We start from the raw sequence: 22,105 nt of genomic DNA, 5'->3' as shown, positions 1-22,105 counted from the left end.
AGGGCTGTGGCTGGACCTCAGAGAGGTGCCCACTGGCAGGGTCGGCTTTACGCCGATTCCCCTGATTCCCCGGAATTGGGCTCCCCGCTGAAGAGGGCCCCGCACCTAAGGGAATCCCTCTCCAGGGGTCTTCGGCAGCATTTTGGCAGTGGAGGGTCCGCTCCAAGGGTCTTCGGCGGCATTTCAGCGGTAGGGGATCCTTCAGTGCTGCGGAAGCCCTGGAGCGGACCCCCTGCCGCCGAAGCCCCGCCGAAGCCCCGGACCGCTGTCGAGTGTTCCAAGCAGGCCCCGCGGGTCATAAAGCCGGCCCTGCCCACTGAGTGGGGAGGTTGCTCATGCTCCCCCCCCCCCCCCACTTGTTCCTCTCTTCCAGATGTGGACAGCTGTGAGAAGTGGCTGAACTGCAAGAGTGACTTCCTCACCAAGTATCTGAGCAAGGTGCTGACGGATTTGCCCAGCTGCCCCTGCTCCTACCCATTAGAGGCTGTTTACAGTGCTGTGAATCTGCAGGACAAGCACCAGGGCAAGAACTTCCGCTGGCGGGATGCCAGCGGGCCCAAGGAGCGGCTGGACATCTACAAGCCTACGGCCCGCTTCTGCCTGCGGTCCATGCTCTCCTTGGACAGCACCACACTGGCCGCCCAGCACTGCTGCTATGACGAGCACACAAAGCTTATCACCCGAGGTAAGGGGGCCGGAGCCCCCAACCTCATCAGCACGGAGTTCTCCCCGGAGCTGCACTACAAGGTGGACATGCTGCCTTGGATTCTGTGCAAGGGAGACTGGAGCCGGTACCATGCTGTTCGGCCCCCCAACAATGGGCAGCAGTGTGCTGATAACCCCACTGAGGAGGAGTACCTCTCCCAGCTGCAGGAGGCCAAGGAGTACTAGCAGAGCTCGGCTGAGTGATGGGAGAGCAGGATGTGGCAGGTCTACCATGTAACACCCCAGAAGCACCAGGCAGCCTGTCTCTCTCTCCACCGCAGTGAGGGCCTGCAGGCCACAGAGGCTCTGGAGTCATCCCCTGCTTGTCACTCCCTTGGAAACAAAGCAGTCCGGGGGAGAGGCGGAGCCCTTGGCCCTACACGCAAGTTCCCTGTTGGTGCCAACCACAGGGATTGGTTTTTAATCTGTCTTTTCACGGAGGCATCCCAGTTCCTTTCCAGCTTCCAAGGGGCCCAGGTGATCCTTGCTGCATGATTGGCCCCAGGGTGCTCTTCTCACCCCAGCTACTTCTCTGTGGATAGCACAGGATCCATGCGAGTGACAGCTAGAGGCAATGGAAGGCAGCGGCCTCTGAGGGTGGGGGTGTATAAAGGGAAACGATGCTGCTCCTGTTACTTTTCTATGAAGTGTTAATTGCAATCTCATAAGGAGCTCAGGGGCTTATGGTGAAACATTCTTGGCTTCTATTTGCTTCATGTTGCAGCTATGATGGTGGAGTTTAATACACCAACCAAGACTTGCTGTTAAGGCAAAGAGTTAGCAGCTTTGTCAGAGACATCCAACCAGGCAACTGTATAAATGCCTGCCTCGTCGGGTACTGGGTCTCCTCTAAAACCTGGGGATAGATCCTCCCAGGAGAGTCTCCTAGTGATGAGTATGGGGTGGGATCTCCCCTGGATCTTACTTTCAGACTTGGAAAGAAAGAGACTGGGAAAGACCCACGTGGTGTTCCCTGGGCTCTTGTGGCTGGGGGATGGGGTAGTGGTGTGAAAACATGCCCTCTTCACAGAGTTATTGAGAATAATAAGGCACACCTGCTGCCAGGGCCAGGGGCAAATAGGGACAAACAAGATCTGATCTCCACCCAGAGGGGAAGGAAAAGGAAATGATCCAATGTCTGTGTTTAACACCTTGTCCTCACTTCAAAGGGAATGTGCTGGGGGGATTGGTAGAAGTCACATTAGCAGCCCATATGTACACCTGGCTCTCTCTGGCAAGCCAGTGTTGCAGTGTTGAGGAGTGTCCTTCCATAAGATAGATCAGCAGTTCCCACCCACTCTCTTTCCACAGCCTTTCCCTGGCTCTGCAGAGTGCGGGAGGCAGCCCTGCTGTTTGTGTCCTCACAAAGACATTCAGAAAGCACCCAAGTCAGAGGAATCTCTCTGCAAGCCCAGACTCTGCCAGGGTGACCAGCTGTGACCAGGGCTTTTCCCTCTGGGACTGGCCAGTGGTTTTGACACTGTAAGACCACGTGGGGATGGGAGCTAGACTCCCACATGTGGATGCTTGCACCGTTGCTGGGTTTCGCTCTTTGAGAGGCTGCGGCCATAGCCAGTGCATCTGCATTGTGCGCCCCGCACCCCACACACACCCTACGGGAGAGCGAGTGTGATGGATTAGGCCACTCCCTGCAGCTTGGCATCCGGTATAACAGATTGGCATCTGCTCTGTTTCTCTCTGGGCACCTTCAAAACCAGGTCCTCTCTTCCTCTCTCTCTGCTGTCCCCAGTATTCTGCTAGTCCAGTCCCCTGCATTCCTGCCTGCCCAGCCATCTCCCCAGCTTTATCCCTCTCGTCTAGCAGCAATAGGGAGTGGAGAGTGTCTGGAAGAGCAGCAACTGCTGAGAGGGAGGCGCTGGTGTCCTGAATAGTCATTCCCCAGCCTTGCCCTCAGCATGTCTTCATTTCCAGGCTCTTGAGATATGGTCATTGACTCCAGTCCAAGGCTCCCATCCTACTGGGGTGAGAAGCAACACAGGACCCAGCCAAAGGTGCATGCTTCACCCTCCTGTCACCTCGATTAAGAACTCCCCAACCAGGGCCCACAAGTCTCTCATGGACCTGTCTGCTGCTGAGGATGCTCTCTTGTGGCTGAAGCCCGTCCTGTGGCCAGTTCCTGTGGATTATTTGAGGGAGCTGAGGTCTGACCCATCCCCTTAAGGGTGCTTTGCCCACTGCTGACTGACAAGTGCATGGTGTGCTGGATCACAGTGTGGCAATAGCGACATCTAATGGCCACCTAGAGAAATGGCAAATGTCACCTTACTACAGGTGTGGGGTCCAAATAGATGATGGAAATAAACCACTCACCACTGTGGGGCAGAAATGTCACTTCCTTCCCAAATGGTATCTTCTGCCCAACCCCCTGAAATGAGGCAGCCCAGCCCCACCTCATCAGGGAACCAGCAGGTATGTCCCTCTGCTTCAGGCACACTGCTCTGCCTAGGCATCCTCTGTCCATGAGCCCTGCGGCTCGTGAGTCCTGTTTCAATCCATTCCTGCCCAGGATCTACTGTAGGAGTGAGTATAGTTGGGTGAACCACACACCAGTAGGTCCCAAGAACTGTGCCACTCACCTCCTTAAAACTATATAAAAAATACACTGACACAAATTGTACAAGGTAACATTAGGGACAAAAAGAATGAGGAGTACTCATGTATTTGAGCATAAGCTTTTGTGAGCTAAAACCCACTTCATTGGATGCATGCAGTGGAAAATACAGTAGGAATATATATATGTATATATATATATATATATATACACACAGAGAACATGAAAAAATGGGTGTTGCCATACTAACTATAACGAGAGTAATCAAGATGAGCTATTATCAGCAGAAGGAAAAAAAAAACTTCTGTAGTGATAATCAGGATGATCTTGCAATAATCAGGATGGAAATGGGCCATCCTGATTATCACTACAAAAGTTTTTTTTCCTCCTGCTTTATTGATTACTCTCATTACAATTGGATGGCAACACCCATTTTTTCATGTTCTCTGTGTATATATATCCTCCTACTATATTTTCCACTGCACACATCCGATGAAGTGGGTTTTAGCCCACGAAAGCTTATTTCAAATGAATTTGTTAGTCTCCAAGGTGCCACAAGTACTCCTCGTTCTTTTTGCTGATACAGACTAACATGGCTACCGCTCTGAAACCTATCAGGGACAAAGTGAGATGTTCATCTCCTATGACAAAGGAACAGTGTCAAGTGATTTAATCCCCAAATCTGACACAAGTAGCTGGGGAGGAAAGACCTCCAAATGCTCAGTGCCTTGTTTTCTCCATCCATCATACCCCCCACTGCCGAGAATTGAAGCAACTCTGTTTTCCTGACCCTAAAGCTGTCACAGAGAGTCTACCCAGTTGGAGTGCAGGGTAATTACTTGCCCTACATCCAGAGCTGTGTCATTTCCACTGGTGGCAATCAGACAGTAAGATGGAAGTGCAAGGAGGCAGAGCTGGCTTGTCCAAATTCAGCTGGCTGCAGGTCAGGGAGAACTGGGATTTGACTAATGCAAAATGGATACGAAGTAGGAGGAAACGCACAGAATAATAACTGTTTCTTTAGCTCATAGAGTCTGCTGATACTCATTGACCCCCATTGGATGGGTGCCATACTAATGCTTATCTTAGGTGTCTCCACAATGCCTACTCACATGACTCGGTGCTTTGCCCTGGTTTTCCAGCTCTCCCCAGGTCCATGTTGGCCTATGGTAGCTTCCAGCACCTTTTGGGGTTGACCCCAACATTCCCATGGTTTTGACCAAGAGCCTAGACTCAAATATCTTTTCTGCAGCCTCCGTCGGGGTCTTTATTTCTGGGCACCCATCAGCTTAACCTAACAGGCAGCAGTTGAGACCCTCCTGAATAAAGCAACATTTTTCTAGCAGAGGAAATAAAGAGAAAATCAAGGGAATATGACAAAGAATAGGATCATGGCTACACTAAGATTCCAACAAGCACAGCCACTTAATCAGACTTTGCTGCAGAATATCGATCAGACAGGATAAAACCCGTCCTTGGCAGAAGGTCTGTATAACTGATCACTGTGCATTGTTTCTGTCAGTGTCCCAGTATCATTCTCCAGGGTCAAGGAGCACCCAGTCTGTCTTTTTCTGACCCTTCTTGTAATTGTTGAGCCTTTCACTTCTGGACCATTGTGTTCAGGTCATCAGTCACCATCTGGGACGCTGTCACTAGTGAAACACAAACGAGTGGATTTGCCAAGCTGCCACATATTGGATTATTATTGTTTAATAATTATAGTTCCTTGATACCCACAGACCCCAATTAGCATGGGAGCCCCATTGTGATGAGCACACTGTAGACGTATATCCAGACCTGCCCCAGAGAACGTACAGTCTACGCTGACAAGTGACATATGAAAGGTGGGACGAGAGCTAGAGACAAAAAGACATTAATGGTAGATAAATTAAGGGCCAGCTATATTCCCCCTGTCCTTTAAACCATCGCTTTTTGGCTGGTCTCTTATTGACTTTGTGACAGAAGTGGGTCATAAGGAGGTGAGGGCAATGGTCGATGGATCAGTTCTGGGAGAGCATTATGTGTGTAAGGGGCAGGATGGAAGAAGACATTTGTATGTGAAGCATATGAGTGGGCAGGTGAGGTTATCAATCACTGGTGGAAGGAGAAGTGCGTAATCCCTTGTCATTCACCAGTCTCTCTTATTGCCTCTTGCACATCAAATGCCATTGGGCCACTTCAGAGGACTCTTGATCTAATGCAACTGGAGGAATCTTTTTAGCGTCAGTACACAGTCTATATGCTTCTTTAAAAAATGTCCTTTTGAACCTTGCTACCTTTCAAAAAGGTACACACCCTCCTACTCAGGGTCTTCGCATACATCCCTTCTGAGATGAGGACTTCAGGATGTTATCCAGCTTCTTCCCTAGGCTAAGATGCCACTGAGTAAGTGACCTCCTTATAGTAAGGTCTGTTGCGTGTTAATAACATCCTTACTCATGGTTAGTCTGAATTTATCAACCTGCATAACGCCAGAAATGATGCTATAATTCCTGTAACACATTCAGTTCCTATCAGGGGGCTAGTGGGAACTTTCACAGAAAGGGATTGCTGTTGAAACCTCCTGGGATGCTGAGTGGCTATTCTGCCTCCCTGGCTGGGGAATTCAGGAAACATAGACATGAATGGAAATATGAGGGGCAAGAAGCAGTGCTGCTCCTCACACAAGCACCTTACCCACCCAGGAAGCTTTATTGAGCTGTGCTAGGAAGACCAGACGTTTGGGCAAAGGTTTATTTTTATATCCCAGTAAACAGATTCTGTCAAGCCACAATTATTAGAGTTCTTTGTCTCCACCTCCCCTAATTATATTTTTTATATATATAATATATATATATTTCTTTTATGCCTACCAAATTGCGTAAAGGGGGATTCTCCTGCATTCTGACTTGCAATAAAGCACTTTATTTAAAATGTATGAGTCGATACCGATATTGTTCAGTTGTGTTAAGTTGTATATTGCTGGGTGGGTTAGTTATATTTTAAACAGAAATGGTGTTGAATGCTGCGTAGTTGGGTCCCTGTTCATAGCTCGATTGTAAGGAGCCAGACAAATTTGCTGACTTTCTTCTCTCTATTGTTTGTGTTTGATAGGGATGGGCGAACCTCAAATAGCTCAGAGCCGAGATACAACTACATGGTTCAAATGCTGCTGTGAACCTTGCAGGCTGCAAATTCCAGGTGCTCACTCTCTCCTGGAGGAAGCCCACAGCAGCCTTTCCTGTGGTATTTTGGCACTCCTGTGCCCAGCAGAAACGGGAGAGAAGAGGGTATAGAAACCAGGATGCCTTTAGTTGCTTTCCAAATATGACTGGAATTTTCAAAACTCAAAGGCTTGTGTTGGGAGGGGCAGGGGAGGAAGGGTCAAGGCAGGTTTTCCCTTTGAGCCGGTTCGTCCATCTCTAGCATAGTAATGTTTGGTCTCTCCCTTGTACAGTATTTATTGTTTGTGTTGGTCGCAGTCGCTTAAGAAACGGGAAAGTATTGCTGGTGAATGGGGCTGAGCTGTGTTGTGTATCTGAACTGAGCGCAGAGGCTTTATCGAAAGAGAAGAGAGAGTGCAGACGTCTCTTACCAATAAAATTTATTGTTATTACACGGCAAGCTTGTTAGCTTGGTCTTTGATGGTGGAGAGCCCAGGAGTGCAAAGGGATTTGATTTCTTTGGGCTCCTGATTATGGGACTGCAGCCTCATTTGTGCTGAGCTGGATCCTGACTTAATTGGGAATACCCACTCTAGTTTTAAAACTGGATTTTGGAACTGGTTTTTGGAGGATGTCCCTCAGAAATCTCCCATTTCCCCTTCTCATCCCTCCCAGGGTCCTAGGAGAGCAGGATAGAGAACATGGACTGAGCAGAGTCAATGTGGCCCAGTAGATAGGGCACCAGACTAGGTAAGACTGCGGGGGTAAGATGACCTAGATTCTGTTCCTGGCGCTGCTGTAATACAACTAACAACAAGAATGACATGAGCTGCTGCCATCCCACGAGGCTGAATGTGCTGGGAGGTGGGTGACGTGACTGTTGTGTGCCATTTGGAAGGTGCTGTGGATGAAAGATGCTCTCCCAGTATCTTTACCATTAACAAAGTGGTACACGAGATCTCAGAAGCCACAGCCTGCTGTCAGAAAGAGAGGCCATCCAGGTCCCCCACTGTGGAGGAACTATCCCCCCTAAGAGGGGACCATCAGGGTCAGTTTGTGAGAAGGCTTGGAAATGATGTAGCAGTGAGATCTCTGAACTTTACCTGGCTGTGGACCCTTCTTTACCACACCTAGCCTAGTGGTGTCTGAGAGCATTACCGGGGGTTGCTTGGAGCAGGTGTTGAACATGGAGAGCTCCACCCCGAACTGGGAGACTACCTTTGAAAAGAGTTTTCTGGATGCAGCCTCCACAACCGAAACCCAGCAAAGCCAGAGGCTTTGCCAAGCCTTCTAGCAGTCGCAATGCTTTTTATTGTTAATAAGCATCCGTTCTGACTGTTTCCAAGGCGTAGCTATTTCCAGCTGTTTTCTCTCTCCTCCCCCCCTTTTTCTTTTTGCTGGCTGCACATCTGTCAAGGTTTATCTGGTTTTCCAACACGTGGCTCCACTCCACATCTGCTTGGCGCCACAGCTGACCCCAGACTGAGGAGGAGCAGGCGGGCTCTGTCAATACATGATGCTGTGTAGTTCTGAGCGCCCGCTGTTTTCCTGCAACATGAAGTACATGGGTCCCAGAGCAGGGGGCTGGATCCCAGCTGTGCAGAAAAAGAGCCTTGGAGAGAAATTACTCTCACCGCAGTGTGGAAGCCAGAAGTTATCACTGTTTATGATTTATGGTCATGTCTGGTGGCCCCAACCAAGTTCAGGGCCTCCTTGTGCTAGGTGCAGTAGGAGAGCCACTGCCCCAGGAAGTGTACAGTTTAAATAGACAAAGGGTGGGAGGCAGGGAGTACTCTTATCTCCATTTTATGGCTGGAGAATGGAGGCACAGAAAGACTAAATAAATGATTTACCTACAGTCACATAGCAAGGCTGTGGCAGAGCAGGAAACTGATCCAAATCTGAGTTCCAGTCCATTGCCTTAACCACAAGACCATTCTCCCTCAAGGTGTAGGGCCTGGTTGATTTGTCCCATCCTGATTTACCCTACTTTCTAGGGGTTCATGGATCTCTGCTTTACCATTTAACCCTGGGCTCCTCATCGCTGATGCCTGGTGCTGGATTTGCTCATTAATTCACATGTGTAAGGACCTTGACTTGCACAGGCTGCTGTGCCCAGAATTTGATGGGCACAATGATCTCAGCAGGTGCTTGCGTGTGTGACTTTCCTTCACCCTTCAAAATGGGTGGGGAGTGGTCAGGGGACAATGCTATAGGGCTGGGTCTGCTAGTGAAGTTTTCAGAGGAAAACCTTGTGTGGGCATCTGCCGTGGGGCCAAAGAGGGCTAGTGCAACAAAGAGGCCAGTGAAGGAATGTGTGTTTTCATATGAGTGTATTTACAGCAGCAGGACCCTGCTAATTATTCCCCCAGGTCCCACCCCAAGGACAAGAAAACACAAGAAATAAAACCTATCGGGGCCCAATGTCCCAGACGCTCTGTCAACAGAAGGGAAAGGACAATAGGAAAGAAAAGTGTGGCCGAAGTGCACAAAGTTGAGTGAACCAGAAGGCCTGGCCCCCAAGCCTTGAAGGGACAAAGGGTGAGATGCTCAGCAGATTCCTTGGGCCTAGTGTTGCACCTAGGGCGGGTTAAAGATTAGGCTGAAATGTGCTAGTTCCAGGCCAAATTCAGGGGCAATTCCTTCTTGGCCATCAGAGACCCCATGTTTTCACTTGGCAGGTCACAGCAGCTCCCCCGGAGATGGCAGTGGTGGGATTCTCATCCAGCAGTCGATCTTTACATGTAAAGGTTACATCATCATTGACCTTCTAGCAGCAGGCTTGTTGGGCACAGTGTTGCTGATGCTGGAGTATGGGAAGCCCAATGACTTGGTTTGACTGCCTAGTGATAGCCCCACCCTGCCCATAGCAACATGCAGCTCCTCACTACCCTCCTTGGCTCACACTCTCTCCTTTCTGATCAGCCCTACTTTCCATCTGGCTGCCGTCCATCTGGCCCCCTTTCAACAAGCTCTCACTTCCCCATGGCCATCGGCTCCTCGGGGTGCTGAGCTGCAGCTGTGGGGGAGTGACATCAGAGGTCACGCTGTATAACCCCGCCCAACAGGCCTGCAGGCCATGCTGTGGGCCCAGTGCCTAGAGGGAAACGTGCACCATCGGCCTGCCAGTTCCATGGGTGCAGCGGGAAGTGGAATCTCTCTCCCCCTCCTGCCCCCACAGAGCAGCAGACAGCTGCCCCTTGGAACTGTGTGCAGACAGCCCAGCTGGTTGGGCCCCATGCCCTGCTCTGTTCCAGGCCCCTGAAAGCATTTCAGCTATTCTTTTCTCTCCGTGCTGTAACACAGCAGCGGGAATCCCGGCCTCACAACAGCCCCCGCACAGCTCAGTGGCAAAGCCAGGACAGCCGTGAGCTGGAGGCATGTCCAAAGCAAATCTGTCAGCAAGAGGCACTCAGCCACGCGGTTTCCCTTCAGGTAAAAATGCGCAGCCCTCGACAGCGGGAGCAGCCCAGGAACGCCAGCCAGGGGCCGGGAACCAGCATCGGATTTCAAGGCTCTGAGTGAAGCTACAAAGCAAGATACAGCTGCTGTGAATGTTTTTTTTTAAGTAATAGGCTGCTAGTGAAGCGGCTGATGACAGGCTGAGCAGCCCAAGCCCCCTCCCCAGAGCAGGTACAGCTCTGGCAGCTGCCCCTCTCCTGCCGCAGGGCCTCACCTCAGGCTTGAGGGGCCAGAAACAATAATCCATGTTTGTTTTAAATTAGCCAGTGGCTACAGGAACAGGTACCGTGAGGGCCACACTCCCAGCCCTGTCAGTGTGGCCCAGCCTTGCCCTGAAGGGACCCACCCGTGATCTAGGGTGCATACAGCCCCTGGCCTTGCTGCAGGGAGCAGCAGTTTTGATGGGAGTGGGATTGTGCGAGAACCCTCCCAACTTGTTTTCTATAGGAGCCAGCAGGCATGGGCGCACCGGGCTGGGTTCAAACCAGTGACCTTGTGCGGAGACACTCCATTTCCCCTCACATAAATGTGTTTGCAGGATCTCATGGCAGCTAACTATAGCCTCATAGACTTTGTCAGAAGAGACCAACATGATAATCTATTCTGACCTCCTGCACATTGCAGGTCACAGAACCTTACCCTCCCACTCCTGTAATAGACCCCTAACCTCTGGCTGAGTTACTGAAGTCCTCAAATCATGGTTTAAAGACTTCAAGTTACAGAGAATCCACCATTTACATTAGTTTAAACCTGCAAATGACATGTCCCATGCTGCCGAGGAAGGTGAAACCCCTCCAGGGTCTCTGCTAATCTGACCCAGAGAAAAATTCCTTCCTGACCCCAAATACAGCGATCAGTTAGACACTGAGCACGTGGGCAAGAACCGCCAGGCAGATACCTGGGAAAGAATTCTCTGTAGTAACACAGCCTCCTCTCCATCTAGTGTCCCGTCTCCAGCCACTGGGGATTTTTGCTACTGGCAGTTGCCTATGGGCCACGTGCCATCGTAGGCAGCCCTGTCATACCATCACCTCCATAAACTTATCAAGCTCAGTCTTGAAGCCACTTAAGTTTTTTGCCCCCACTGCGCCCCTTGAAAGACTGTTCCAGAACTTCACTCTGATGCTTAGAAACCTTCTCCTGATTTTGAGCCTAAACTTGTTGATGGCCAGTTTATATCCATTTGTTCTTGTGTCTACACTGGTACTGAGCTTAAATAATTCCTCTTCCTCCCTGGTATTTTTCCCTCTGATATATTTATAGAGAGCAATCACATCTCCCTTCCGTGTTCTTTAGGTTAGGCTAAACAAGCCGAGCTCTTTGAGTCTCCTTTCATAAGGTAGGTTTTCCATTCCTTGGATCAGTTAGTAGCCCTTCTCTGAATCTGAATTAATCTTACTTAAACATGGGAGCCCAGCACTGCACACAGCATTACAGATGAGGTCTCACCAGTGCCTGTAGACTGGTACTAACACCTCTCTGTCCCTACTGGAAATACCTCGCCTGATGCATCCTAGGCTTGCATTAGCCTTTTTCAGAGCCACATCACATTGCTGGCTCATAAGAACAGTCCTGCTGGGTGAGACCAATGGTCTCCTTGCCCAGTGTCCAGTCATTGACAGTGGTCAATGCCAGGTGCTTCTTCAGATCTTCAGCCCTATCCAAGCTCTGCGGTAAATGCAGGTGCAGCTCGTCTGTATTAACAGCTGTGTGAACTGAGCCTCAGGGATAAAGGGCTTTCTGGGCCCCTGTCTTCTCTTGCCCCTGCAGCCATTTGAGGAACCCCACTCCCAGCACCAGCCAGGGGCACAAGCACCTTCTCCACACACCAGTAACTGCATGATGGTGCCCTTGACTGTCGGTGCTGTTGCTCTGAGACCCGCCTGTGTGTGTCAGCACTGCCGCAGGCAGGTGTACGAGCCAGGCGCAGCTGCACGGCATCCCCTCGTTCCCATGCCTGAGCATGCCCAGCAGGGCCGGGTGAGGCTCTGCGACAGGGAGGCCGGGTGCTGGGAGTGACAGGAAGCCCCGCGGGCTGCATGTCAGCGGAGCGACCGGCAGCAGCTTGGGGCTGCCTCCACTGCCCTGCAAAAGCTGCAGCTGCCGATCCTCAGGCAAACTGCCCTACGCTACGTGGCTTTAAACTTCAGCAGCGTGGGGCGAAGGGTTTCCTTCTGCAAGGCACCCGGGGACGGCAGGGACAGGCTGTTGGGGGCGTCTCAGCTGTTACTTCGCTGCAGGCAGAGAGCCGCGAGGAGCTGGAGGGTGGGGGGGGGCTTTAGTGAGCCCTCTGTTAGGGGAGCTGCCACGGGGGACCCCTCCCCCCCCAAGGCTCAAGCCCTTTTCCTTGCCAAGAGCCTTGAAAATGTAACTGAGCCAGGTGAAAGGACCAAGCAGCTGAGCGGCAGTTCCCCGGCCGGAGAGTGCTTCAGATCCGCCCAGTCTGGCCCATAGAGTGAATAAGTGGAGCTTGGAGTGTGGCGCAGAGGGTCAACCCCTCCCTGTAGCCTCAGCCCAGCCCAGGCATCCCGGAACCAAGGCTCTCTAGAGAGGAATTGGTTACAGGGGGGGGCGGAATAGGGTGGTGTGGGAGCTGCTCAAACCTACCCCAATAGTGCTACTGCTGGCTGCTCACTTGGGCAGGTGCCCCTGCTGTGTGCATGCTCAGCATTGCAGCAGTAGCTGATCTTTCTGTGTCCTCCCTCCCTCCCCCGCTGCTAGGCGAGATGAGGACACACACCCCTGCCTGCTGGTCCTGCAGCACACCAGGAGGGGGCGCTGAGTGGCTTTCTGGTGCTCCACACAGACACCCAGCCTGGGTTTGAAGAATTAGTCCTAGTCTGGGAGGGAGCCAAGAGTGACATTCACCCACTCTTGCCTTTCCTCACCCACCTGGGAACCCAGGCCTCAGCCCAGCACTCAGCTGCCCCAGGGGGAGCTGCATGCTCTCACTCCCCACAGGCAGAGGCTGCAGTTTGCCCTTAGGCACTCACCTACCCCCACTGCTATTGCTGAGCGACACAGCATCTGGCAGGGGTAAGTGTGGTGGGCTGGGGGTGAGCAGTGTTTTCCTCGGGGAAGGGCATCACTGTTGCCTACCAAGGTGGAGAATGTATGGCTAGAGCCTCTTCAGGCTCTCTTCCTTGGGAGTGAAATGCCTGAGCCTACATCCATGGAGCCAGAACTGAGACCCACGGGGAGGTGAGAGCCCCTAGCCTCTGCAGCACAACCATGCCCTCCATCGCTCTGAAAGGGTAGTGAGTACAGCACTGAATGGCGTTACATGACCATGCCCGGGGCTGTACCTAAACCCTGCTAGCTAGACCTGATTCTATGAGTGCATAAGCCTGGCCAGGTAAAAAATTCAGGCTGGGAGGGTGGAGAAATCCCCTTGATTTTCCTTTAGGTTAGGCTCCAATATGCCCTCTCTGAATTGCTTAAAGCAACTGTGGCAGCATTCACCTCCACCTAAACAGCACTCCAGGACTGGAGCACTGAGCTTACAATTCTTCAAGGGTATTTGAGGAAAGGCCCCTGGCCTTTGTGGGATGGTGGCCTCTGTGGCTTCCAAAGAGGGGCTTTAATCACTGAAAGGAAATAACTTGAGGGCTATGCAAGCCTCAGGCAGAGCATTTGGCTTTCATTGTGCCCCTAAGGCATGTGGGCTGCATCCCAGAAGGCATCATAGAGGATGGCATTAACAAACATCCACATAGAAAGATAAGATGTAAGACTTGGCCCCGGACCAGCTAGGCCACTGGGCTTTTCCATAATGGCAAATCATCTCTAAAATATCCCAGCCCTCCTGTGCTGAGCTGAAATAAGGGTCCCAGACACCTTTAAATCCCTGATGTTATGTCAAATCATTGTCTAAAAATGTCCTTGGTTTTCTGTATGCAGGCTGAGGGTCTGACCCATGGGCTGTTTTTGAGCATTGGGATTACACTGACTGTTTTGTTGTGGTAGAGTTTAATATGACTTAGTATGCTGGGGAAAAGCCTCACAGAGAATGACAGCATCTGCAAATGGGAGGATGCAGATCTGACCTGATGCCATTCACAGCAATAATTCATTCAGTGACTTAGGCTCCTTTCATATCCCCTGGCAGGGCCTGGGGCTCATCACTGGCACCTGCACTGCTCCAGTTGTGGCAATGTTCCAGTGTTTTAAATGAACAATTGTGTTGCTTTGCTGAGTGCAATCAATCAGACTGTGCCCAGGCAGGAAACTTTGCAGCTGTGCACTAACTTAGTCTTCCTAAGCAGCCTCTGAGCAAGACACACTGCTTCTGTGGTCTTTGTGGGCTTTCTGTGCCCCAGGAATTGTCTATGGGCCATTCTGTTACAGCAGTAGCAGGATTCCCATAGCAAACGGGGGTTTGTGAAGAAGAGAGCAATTAGAATTCCACTCCAGCTGCTGCCCTCTGCTTCCCCACTTCCTAACCCTGCAGTGGCAGGTGATTAGAGCAGCCTGCCTTGTGGTACTCCATATCCAGCTATTATAATCAAATCCTACTTTATCGGGGGGCAGTGCTGCCACGCTGTGTTCAGCTGGATGCATAGCTAGCACACCCCTAGAGAGGACATGTTCAGACTGTCAACTTGATGCTACAACAATCAGTATCACTTTCTTCCCATCACAGGCTCAGTTTCCCCATGTTGGAGGGATCTGCTGTTAGCCTATTGTAGTCTATTGTCAGCAGTGTTTTGGAAAACAAAAGTCACTCATTTACGTATGTTGCTTTTGAACAAGACAGACAAGGCTATCAGTGCATGATACAGATCAGTGGCACAACCTCCCCTTGAATTTTGTGCTTGCATGCCCAAGACAAAGGAGGTAGCAGAAATGATCAGAGGAAGACACTGATTATTGTAGGGAGACCTAGAGGGGGCAGTCACAGTACAGCCTATCCCAGAAGCACAGACAGCCTCCACGCATAACTCTGTGCATGGGGCCATTAGTTAAATTTCTGCCAGAGTTCAGGGGGGATGGAGCAAGGCTCTCTATTCCTTCCAGGTCACTGGAGGGAGTAGTGCTGGCAGTAGATGGCATATGGGAGAAGCTCACCTTGTTCTGAGGCAAAAAGAGGCCTTGTTTCCTGGCTGATGCCAGAGTTAAAACCCACAGGCAGTTCTCTCTCTCAGGGTTCAGCCTGGGGCATTGCCCCTTTGTGGTATCCCCTTGGGAACAGGCCCTACCCCACTGCTGTTCTTCTATTGCTCTACTCTCATGAAGCAGGCCAGCATAGTGAGTGGGAGAGACTAGCCTGGGACTATGTGCAGGGAGGGGCTTCCTGAAGTGGAAATAGGAGGGGGTTTAAACATTCCCTCCCTGGCATTTGGTCCATTGCTATTTACCAGTAGCAGGCCTAGAGGATCACTGGACTCTCTGAAACTTGCTGCCTTGAGCTAATGCTGTACGCTTGCTGTGGGGTTGGTCCCCGTTCCTAAAGCACAAACAAGTAACTCCTGCTGAGCTTGATGCTCATCTCCATGAGCAACACCTTTCCAGATATATCCCTGCCAGTCTGACCCCAAATCCTCTGATCTCACTCTCGACTGAAATAATCTCCCTTTGGTTTTTTAAGTTATGTTTATTTAGCAATAAAAGTATGTACATGTAAGAGAACCCCTCATTGACTCCCTTGTGGCAGGAGACATGCACAAAGCAGTAAGGGGCTACAAGCAGTGCTGCTCAGTAGCCTTCCTCGTCCCGCTCTTCACAGCGGCGGCACCAAAAAGAAAGGGACAGACGAGAAGCAATCAGTCCACACTGCAGAATCTGACAGAGACTCTCCCCAACAGCCGATGTTAAAACAAGCGGGCACCGTAGCCAAACGTCTGTTTAATGCCTTCGAAGTAGTAGCGCTGCCACCCTTGCTTTGTTCTCTCCTCCTCACTGGAAGGGATGTCCTTCCCCTCCAAGCACACTTCTGTCTCGCCGCCTTTATCAGTGAAGTTCAAGGTAACAGTTGCAAAGTGCCCTAGAAGAGCCGAAGGAAATCCCCACATCAGCACTGGGCAATAAGGCACAAACCCTGGACAGCACAGGCACATCCTCACCCAAAATGGCTGGAGAGCTCACCCATCACCAGAGGGCTCAGAATCCCTCCCAAAACCTTTCCCTGGTGCACAACCCCTTCCCTCATGTCTTGCACAACAATTGCTTTTCTTCCATGCAGAGGAGGGAGAGTGTCCCCCTCAACACTGCCTGCAAGACAATGAAAGGGGTTGTGGCAGACAGCCTTGAGGCAGAGCATGGTGCTTCTGCAGTGTTCCCAGTCAGTTCATTTGCCCAGGAAGCAATAAGGCCCGGGGTTACTGTGGTGTTACGATCACCAAGCAGATAGTGCAACCTAGAGAACCACCCACAGTCAAACCAGCCAGTGTGCAGCCATGGCAGGATTCATTCAGTTACAGGCGAGGGCTGGAACTCTGCAGTTTGGTTCTTCAAGCTACCTACCAGATGGCCAAGATTTAAATCTCCACTTCATAACAATCTGCTTCTCGGGGACCTAGGTAAAGAAAAAGGAATGAATGAGCAGCCGTTTGCCTTCCCAATCCCGCTCCATTCCATGTTAGCCAATGCTCAGAACTGAGCATGACCCAAAGCATCAGACTCACTTCAGAGACTCACAGAAAGCAAAACTACAGGGAGAGGGACTCTTAGAGTCCCTGTATCCTGTTATGTGAATGTTGGGCCCTGTTAGGCTGAAGCACTGAGGGGAGGAGAGATACTATTGCTACCACAATAGTGATTCAAAGTATTATCTCCCCCATATACAATCCTTATGGGGATTGAGTTCTGAATGCTTCACATCTATTTATATACTAGGTGTTACTATAATGAGGCCCTAAGATCTGAGCCCCATTATGGTGGGAGCTCTACTAACATAGTGAGACACAGATCTCCCACAAAGAGCTTGCAATCTACATAGACAAGACAGACAATGAGTGTGAAAAGAGAGGAAGAATGACTTGACCTTGGACTTGAACTTATCCAAGGTCATAAAGAGCCAGGAATAGAAGCCAGACCTCTCAGCTCCCAGAAATGAAAATGACCTTAATTAACAAGGCTGACTGTAGGAGAATGGTAGTCATGAGGGAAGGAGTTTCAATCAGGGAGATGAAGAGAGCTCTGCAAATCCATGGATATCTGCATCTGTGGATGCGGTTGTATTGTTTACCACCTTTGCGGATCGGATGCGGACCCAAATTTTTGTATCTGCACAGGGCTCTAGAGATGAGATACAGAGCAGATGGATAAAAGACTGCAGGGAAGGTGTGACTTGGCCACCAAGGCTCCTTCTGAACAAGATACAGCTGCATCAGCTAGTACTCACTAGATCAATGAACTTGCCGTTGACACTGCCATCTAGCAAGTGGAACTTCCCTCCTTTATCAGCCTCTATGATTGCCGGCGCATGAGTAAAAGCCTGGACCAGCTGCAGAAAGACAGGCCTTGTGACATTGCAGGACTCAAGTGACTGGAAGCACCACAACCTTCTCCCTATAACCCGCACCAGCTGCTCTGAAACCTGCTGTCAGGGGAGTGGCTGCTGCTTAATGCCTCCCACCCCAGCACAAGAGCACTGGGCTCTCTGGAATAAGTGCTTGGCTGAAAGCTTAGGGTCTGCATTTTGGGGATGGGGAACGGAGCAGAGTCTTCACTTTTTAGCCCATTTCTGAAGAGCTCCATGGGGATGCGGACTGAGGAAAAGCCCCCTCAGAGGCAGGAAAGCAGGATTTGAGCTCTGAGTCATGTAATGCCAGCACTCCATTGATAAAGTGTTTTGCCTGCTTTTCCCAGGACAGAGGACATGCCAGATCTCTAGAGAGCCCTTAGCTCTCATTATGCCCTTTCTACCAGTTTCTCCTATGTGCCTGTAACATTACTCCCCAAGACTCTCTTCTGTGAACTGGGGAGCCCCAATTTAAAGCCTGGCTCTCAAGGAGCGGGATGTGATTTTCCAGAAACAGAACCGGGTACTGGGGCCTACAGAGACCCCACACATTTATTGCCATAGGCAATGCCACTGCTAGGGCTGCTTCCCTGCAGAGAGAGGACTGGAGGTAGGCTGGCATTGACAGCCTTGTAAACCATCCAAGGAGAGTGAACACTCAAATTGGCAGATGGTTTAACTCATCTACAGCAGCCAGCATAGAAAATGCTGACAGTTAAGACCAGCCCTATAGTACAGTCTCGTCTAGTATGCCATTTTCTCCCCCTCCGCCCACCTCCTCACGCCCCCCCATAGGAAACAGACTATGTGCTTGATGATTACTGTCAGGAGGCCAGGACACTGCCCCCTCTACTCCTGAGCTGGCAAGAGAGTCAATACCCAGTGGTTTGTGGGTGGGGAGGTCTCTATTCCCCAGAGGAGGCATCTGTTGCCAAATCACTCCCGAGCAGCTTGAGGCTAAGCTGTTCTAAATACAGAAGTGTACTACTCCCAACTTCTCTGGGCCCATCTCCCCGACCATGCTGGTTTACCTCCTGTGTAGTGAACACTCTGTAGAGCTCCTCAGGAGATGTTAAGAAAATGTCCTTCAAACTGATTTTACAGGTAGGAATCTTGACGCCTATGGGTTTTGACTCAGGCGCTGCAGTGACAGTACTAGCAATGGTCTAAGGAAACATTAAGCAGCACAATGTTGAATTATATGCTTAATGCATACACAGCACTTTATAAATATCTTATTTCCCAGAACCCTCAAATAAATGCAGTTGATAACACCCTTAAAGAACAGGAATGAGAATCTTGGAAAATTTATTTAGGAGCTACCATGCTTCATGGAGTAACATGTTCCCTAACTCAAATCTAGTATAGTCAGTAACAAGGCTTAACGCTAAGCCTTGTTACTGACTATACTAGATTTGAGTTAGGGAACATCCCCATTGCAAATTCAAATACCCAGGCCAGCAATCACAGACTGCATCCACTGCTGAAGATACTGTAAAGTCTAAGTAGGCAGCTTGACCTATCACACGCATCAGATGCGCCTAACTTGCTGCTGCTTTCTCCAGGACCTTATGGGATGTTTTATTTACCTTGTGGTCTTCTGCTTTAGCTGCCAGCTGAGGAACTGGCTCTGTTTGCTCCCCATTTACTGTAGGTAAAATCATGCCTTGGGTGAACTCTAAAAAGATAGAAATATGCAATGAACCTAGCAAAGATCAGGTCAACGTTTTAGCTGCTCAACATGCTGTAGGACACACAAAGCTGCAAAAGCCTGACCCTGGATTAAGGTCATGACTGGAAAGTATGTACTGAACAGAACTTGAGTCCCTAATGTGAGAAGGGTGCAACAAACCCTTTGAGGGTGCAGGGCCACCCATTTCAGGGAGATTTGAATTCTGCGTATAAGAAGTGTGTTCAGACTGTCAAAAAAGATTATCGGTTTACATCAACAAAACTGCTGGAAAAATCTCAAGTTGTCAGTTCACCTCAGATCCAGCTAGAGCTAGATACAGTCTCTATGTAGTGTTAGTATCTTGGAAAAGAGGAGCACGTGGCAAACAGCTAGCGCCCCAGAAAAGTCAATGACAATTATATATGGAAAAGGAGACACCACATATTTCTTTGACAAGTTGGAAAAACGGAGGGCCACACTCCATCATATCACAGTAACGTCAGTCACTGTTGCCTCAGAGTTTCTCGTCCAGCACCTACACATGAACAATTTGTACTGTCATCATAATCTTCTTAACAGCTGGGCTTCAACTCAGTTATGGATATGCTTAGCTTTACAGGGTGCCGTGGAGCACAGTCTGTTTATCCCTTGAGGCTAATGGAGGTACAAGTGGATACAGTTACGAAGGTAAACTAGAGAGGATGGAGATCAGTTTACTGCAAAGACTTCAAAAAAGCCTCCTGCCCTGGGTTGTCTGATTCCGGTGCAGCAATGAAAAGGTAACTATTGGTATAGCTTCCCACTTCTCCCACTGAAAAACTGTGGGGAGAGTTGCTTCCACCTCAGTTGCTATTTAGCAGCTGGCAGGGGAGTTTCTCCCTCACCATTATGTACCTGTTTTGAGCGTGCTGATGTAAGTGCTCATTGCATTCCTGATCTTTTTCATGCCCTCTTGCTTCATCAAGACCATTAAGTTGGTGTCAGGCTCATCTTTGGCAAGGCTGATGGAGATCTAAGCAAAACAGACAAAGGCCTGGTGAACAAAACCATACACACACTCAAGATGGGATTTAGCATCATAACTAATGCTTCAGCCTGGAAAGCATTTCCAGGGGAAGCTATGAAGAAGCTTTTATACTTTTGTTATAACTCGTTACTTCATGTACTACCAGTTCACAGTAACTTCTGCACCTATTCAACTGTCTATAGCTGCTATGGCTCTACTTCTGACCAAATCAGCATTGAAAACCAGATCCCTTTGAGCTAAAACATACGCTGCTTATCTGGTAGAGGTGCAGGATAAACCTAGGTGGTCTACCAAAGAACAATAATTGGCTACATCCTTATAGGGCTGCTTTAGAGAGTTAAGATGGGAATATTTTGTGCTTTGAGACCCTTTGGTAATGAAGTGGCACAGTCAGCAGTATTAGCCATAACTGTGCTTACCTCAACTTCATCAACATCATTTTCATCCGAGAGGTTGGGAATCTCCACATGCCCCTTATACTTCACTCCCGACTTTGAGGTGCCTGTAGAGAGCAATTATACTCTGATTAAAAAGGCTTGTTCATTTCAGCTTTCCTTGCTCTGACTGCTGCACAAGGGCAACCTCATATCATTGCTCAGAAAAGTGACCTTCCTCTCAAAGCCCCGCTGACCCCCTTTTGAGGGAGCCTTGGAAAACACTGTCCATAACCCTGCGCTAGACCCTTCCCCTGAGAGAAAACAGACTATAACTCACCTGTCCATGACAGCTTGATATTCCACTCATAGAAAAATATTAGCTTCCCTTTGCGGTTGTTGATGGATGCTTCTCCATCCAGTTTACTCACTTCTGTCACTTCACAAACCCCCTCCTCATTCTCTACTCTCACCGCCAGAAACAGACCTTTCAGCTTCTCTGTAGACCAATTAGAAGCATCCCGTTCAGTCCTGTAAAGATTAAAATGGTGTAAGAGTAGTTTTGAAATTGGACTGCAGCTGGCTTTTGATGTTTCGCTGCTTCAACACAGTATTTCTGAAATTTTGCTTTGGCGCTTCCCACCCAATCTCTTTCCACGTTATCCTCCCTACATCGAGAAGGGTCTCTGATGCGGTGTCCGACGCATCACCCCGTGCTCCCCTCACTGCGCCTGCTGCTGCGATCTCGTCCCTTCCCTTCTCCCACCCGGCCACGCAACCCGACTCTCCCAGCGTTGGGAAGGATGCACGGGGGAAAGGGCTCGGGACAAGACGCTCACACCCCGTGACCGACGGCTCAGGCCGTTCTCGGTGACGCCCCGCGTCGTGCCCCCAAACGCTGGCCGGGGCCGAGGCACTGGGCTCCCCTGAGCAGGGCCCTGTGGTGCCCGCAAGTGCCGGGCACGCGGAGGCGCAGGTGCGGTGCTGCCCCAGGCAGGGGCCCCACGCTCGGGAGCCGCCTCTCCCGGCCCTGCTGGCCCGTTCGCGCGTCCTCAGGCAGCGACCGCTGCCGAGCACGGAGCAGCCGCCTGCGCCCGGCCCCGCGCCCGCCTCTCACCAGTGCCAGTTGTTGACATTGGTGGCGTCCGCTCGCTGCTCCACGATCCAGCGCGGGTCGCCCTCCCCCCACTTGGCCATCGGAGCCTCCGGACACGCCGCCGCCGAGCCCGGCTCCTCCGCACCGCCCGCCTATAGAACCTACTAGAACCGCCGGCAGCCGCCTCCCGGCTTCCGCCGCCGGCACACAGTCCTTCCGGTCCCCCGACACGGTCCGACCGGCGCGGGGCCCCGACACCTTGGTTCCGGCTCGGCGGCGCGCGGAGAGTTCTCCCCGCTTCTGCGTCTGGCCGCCTCGCTATCGGCACAGCGTCCCCCGCTCCGAGCGCCCGCCGGCTCTCAGAGCTCTGCGCCTTCCGCCAACCGTGGCAGAATAATTTGAGCTCCGCCGCTGATGGGTAGCGGGGTGTCAAAGGCAACCCCGTTTCTCGCGAGGCCTGTCGGGACTCGTAGTCCAAATCTCCGCGGACCGAGCCCCCCCGGGCACAAGGCAGAAGCCGGCGGCGTGGATGAGAGGGGAAGGCGGAAACTGCACACCCCATGGTGCTTTGCGCGGAGCTAGCAGGGCCCCT

The 22,105-nt window shown here is 50.8% G+C and overlaps 2 protein-coding genes across 2 annotated transcripts in view; one reads left to right on the top strand and one right to left on the bottom strand.

Annotated features, from left to right (window-relative positions):
• Nucleotides 1–6,887, top strand: part of ISM2 (isthmin 2) — a 50,982-nt gene extending 44,095 nt beyond the window's left edge. The window contains exon 6 of the mRNA XM_050953304.1: nt 374–6,887. Within this exon, the coding sequence (XP_050809261.1) occupies nt 374–891 (518 nt within the window). The 3' untranslated portion in view covers nt 892–6,887. The remainder of the gene's footprint in view (nt 1–373) is intronic.
• An 8,568-nt stretch (nt 6,888–15,455) lies between these two features.
• Nucleotides 15,456–21,697, bottom strand: AHSA1 (activator of HSP90 ATPase activity 1). The gene is made up of 9 exons (XM_050956572.1): nt 21,535–21,697; nt 20,758–20,948; nt 20,463–20,545; nt 19,911–20,028; nt 18,934–19,022; nt 18,376–18,510; nt 17,225–17,326; nt 16,345–16,396; nt 15,456–15,865 (listed from the first exon to the last, which is right to left on the bottom strand). Exons 1-9 carry the CDS (start codon nt 21,612–21,614, stop codon nt 15,693–15,695), a joined length of 1,023 nt encoding a protein of 340 aa, XP_050812529.1. The 5' UTR covers nt 21,615–21,697; the 3' UTR covers nt 15,456–15,692.
• Between the last annotated feature and the right edge of the window lie 408 nt (nt 21,698–22,105).

Source organism: Gopherus flavomarginatus, chromosome 5 (assembly GCF_025201925.1).
Source record: "Gopherus flavomarginatus isolate rGopFla2 chromosome 5, rGopFla2.mat.asm, whole genome shotgun sequence".
In the NCBI taxonomy this organism is placed as follows: Eukaryota; Metazoa; Chordata; order Testudines; family Testudinidae; genus Gopherus; species Gopherus flavomarginatus.
Note: the sequence above shows the minus strand (reverse complement) of the source record. Positions and strands in the feature narration are given on the sequence as shown.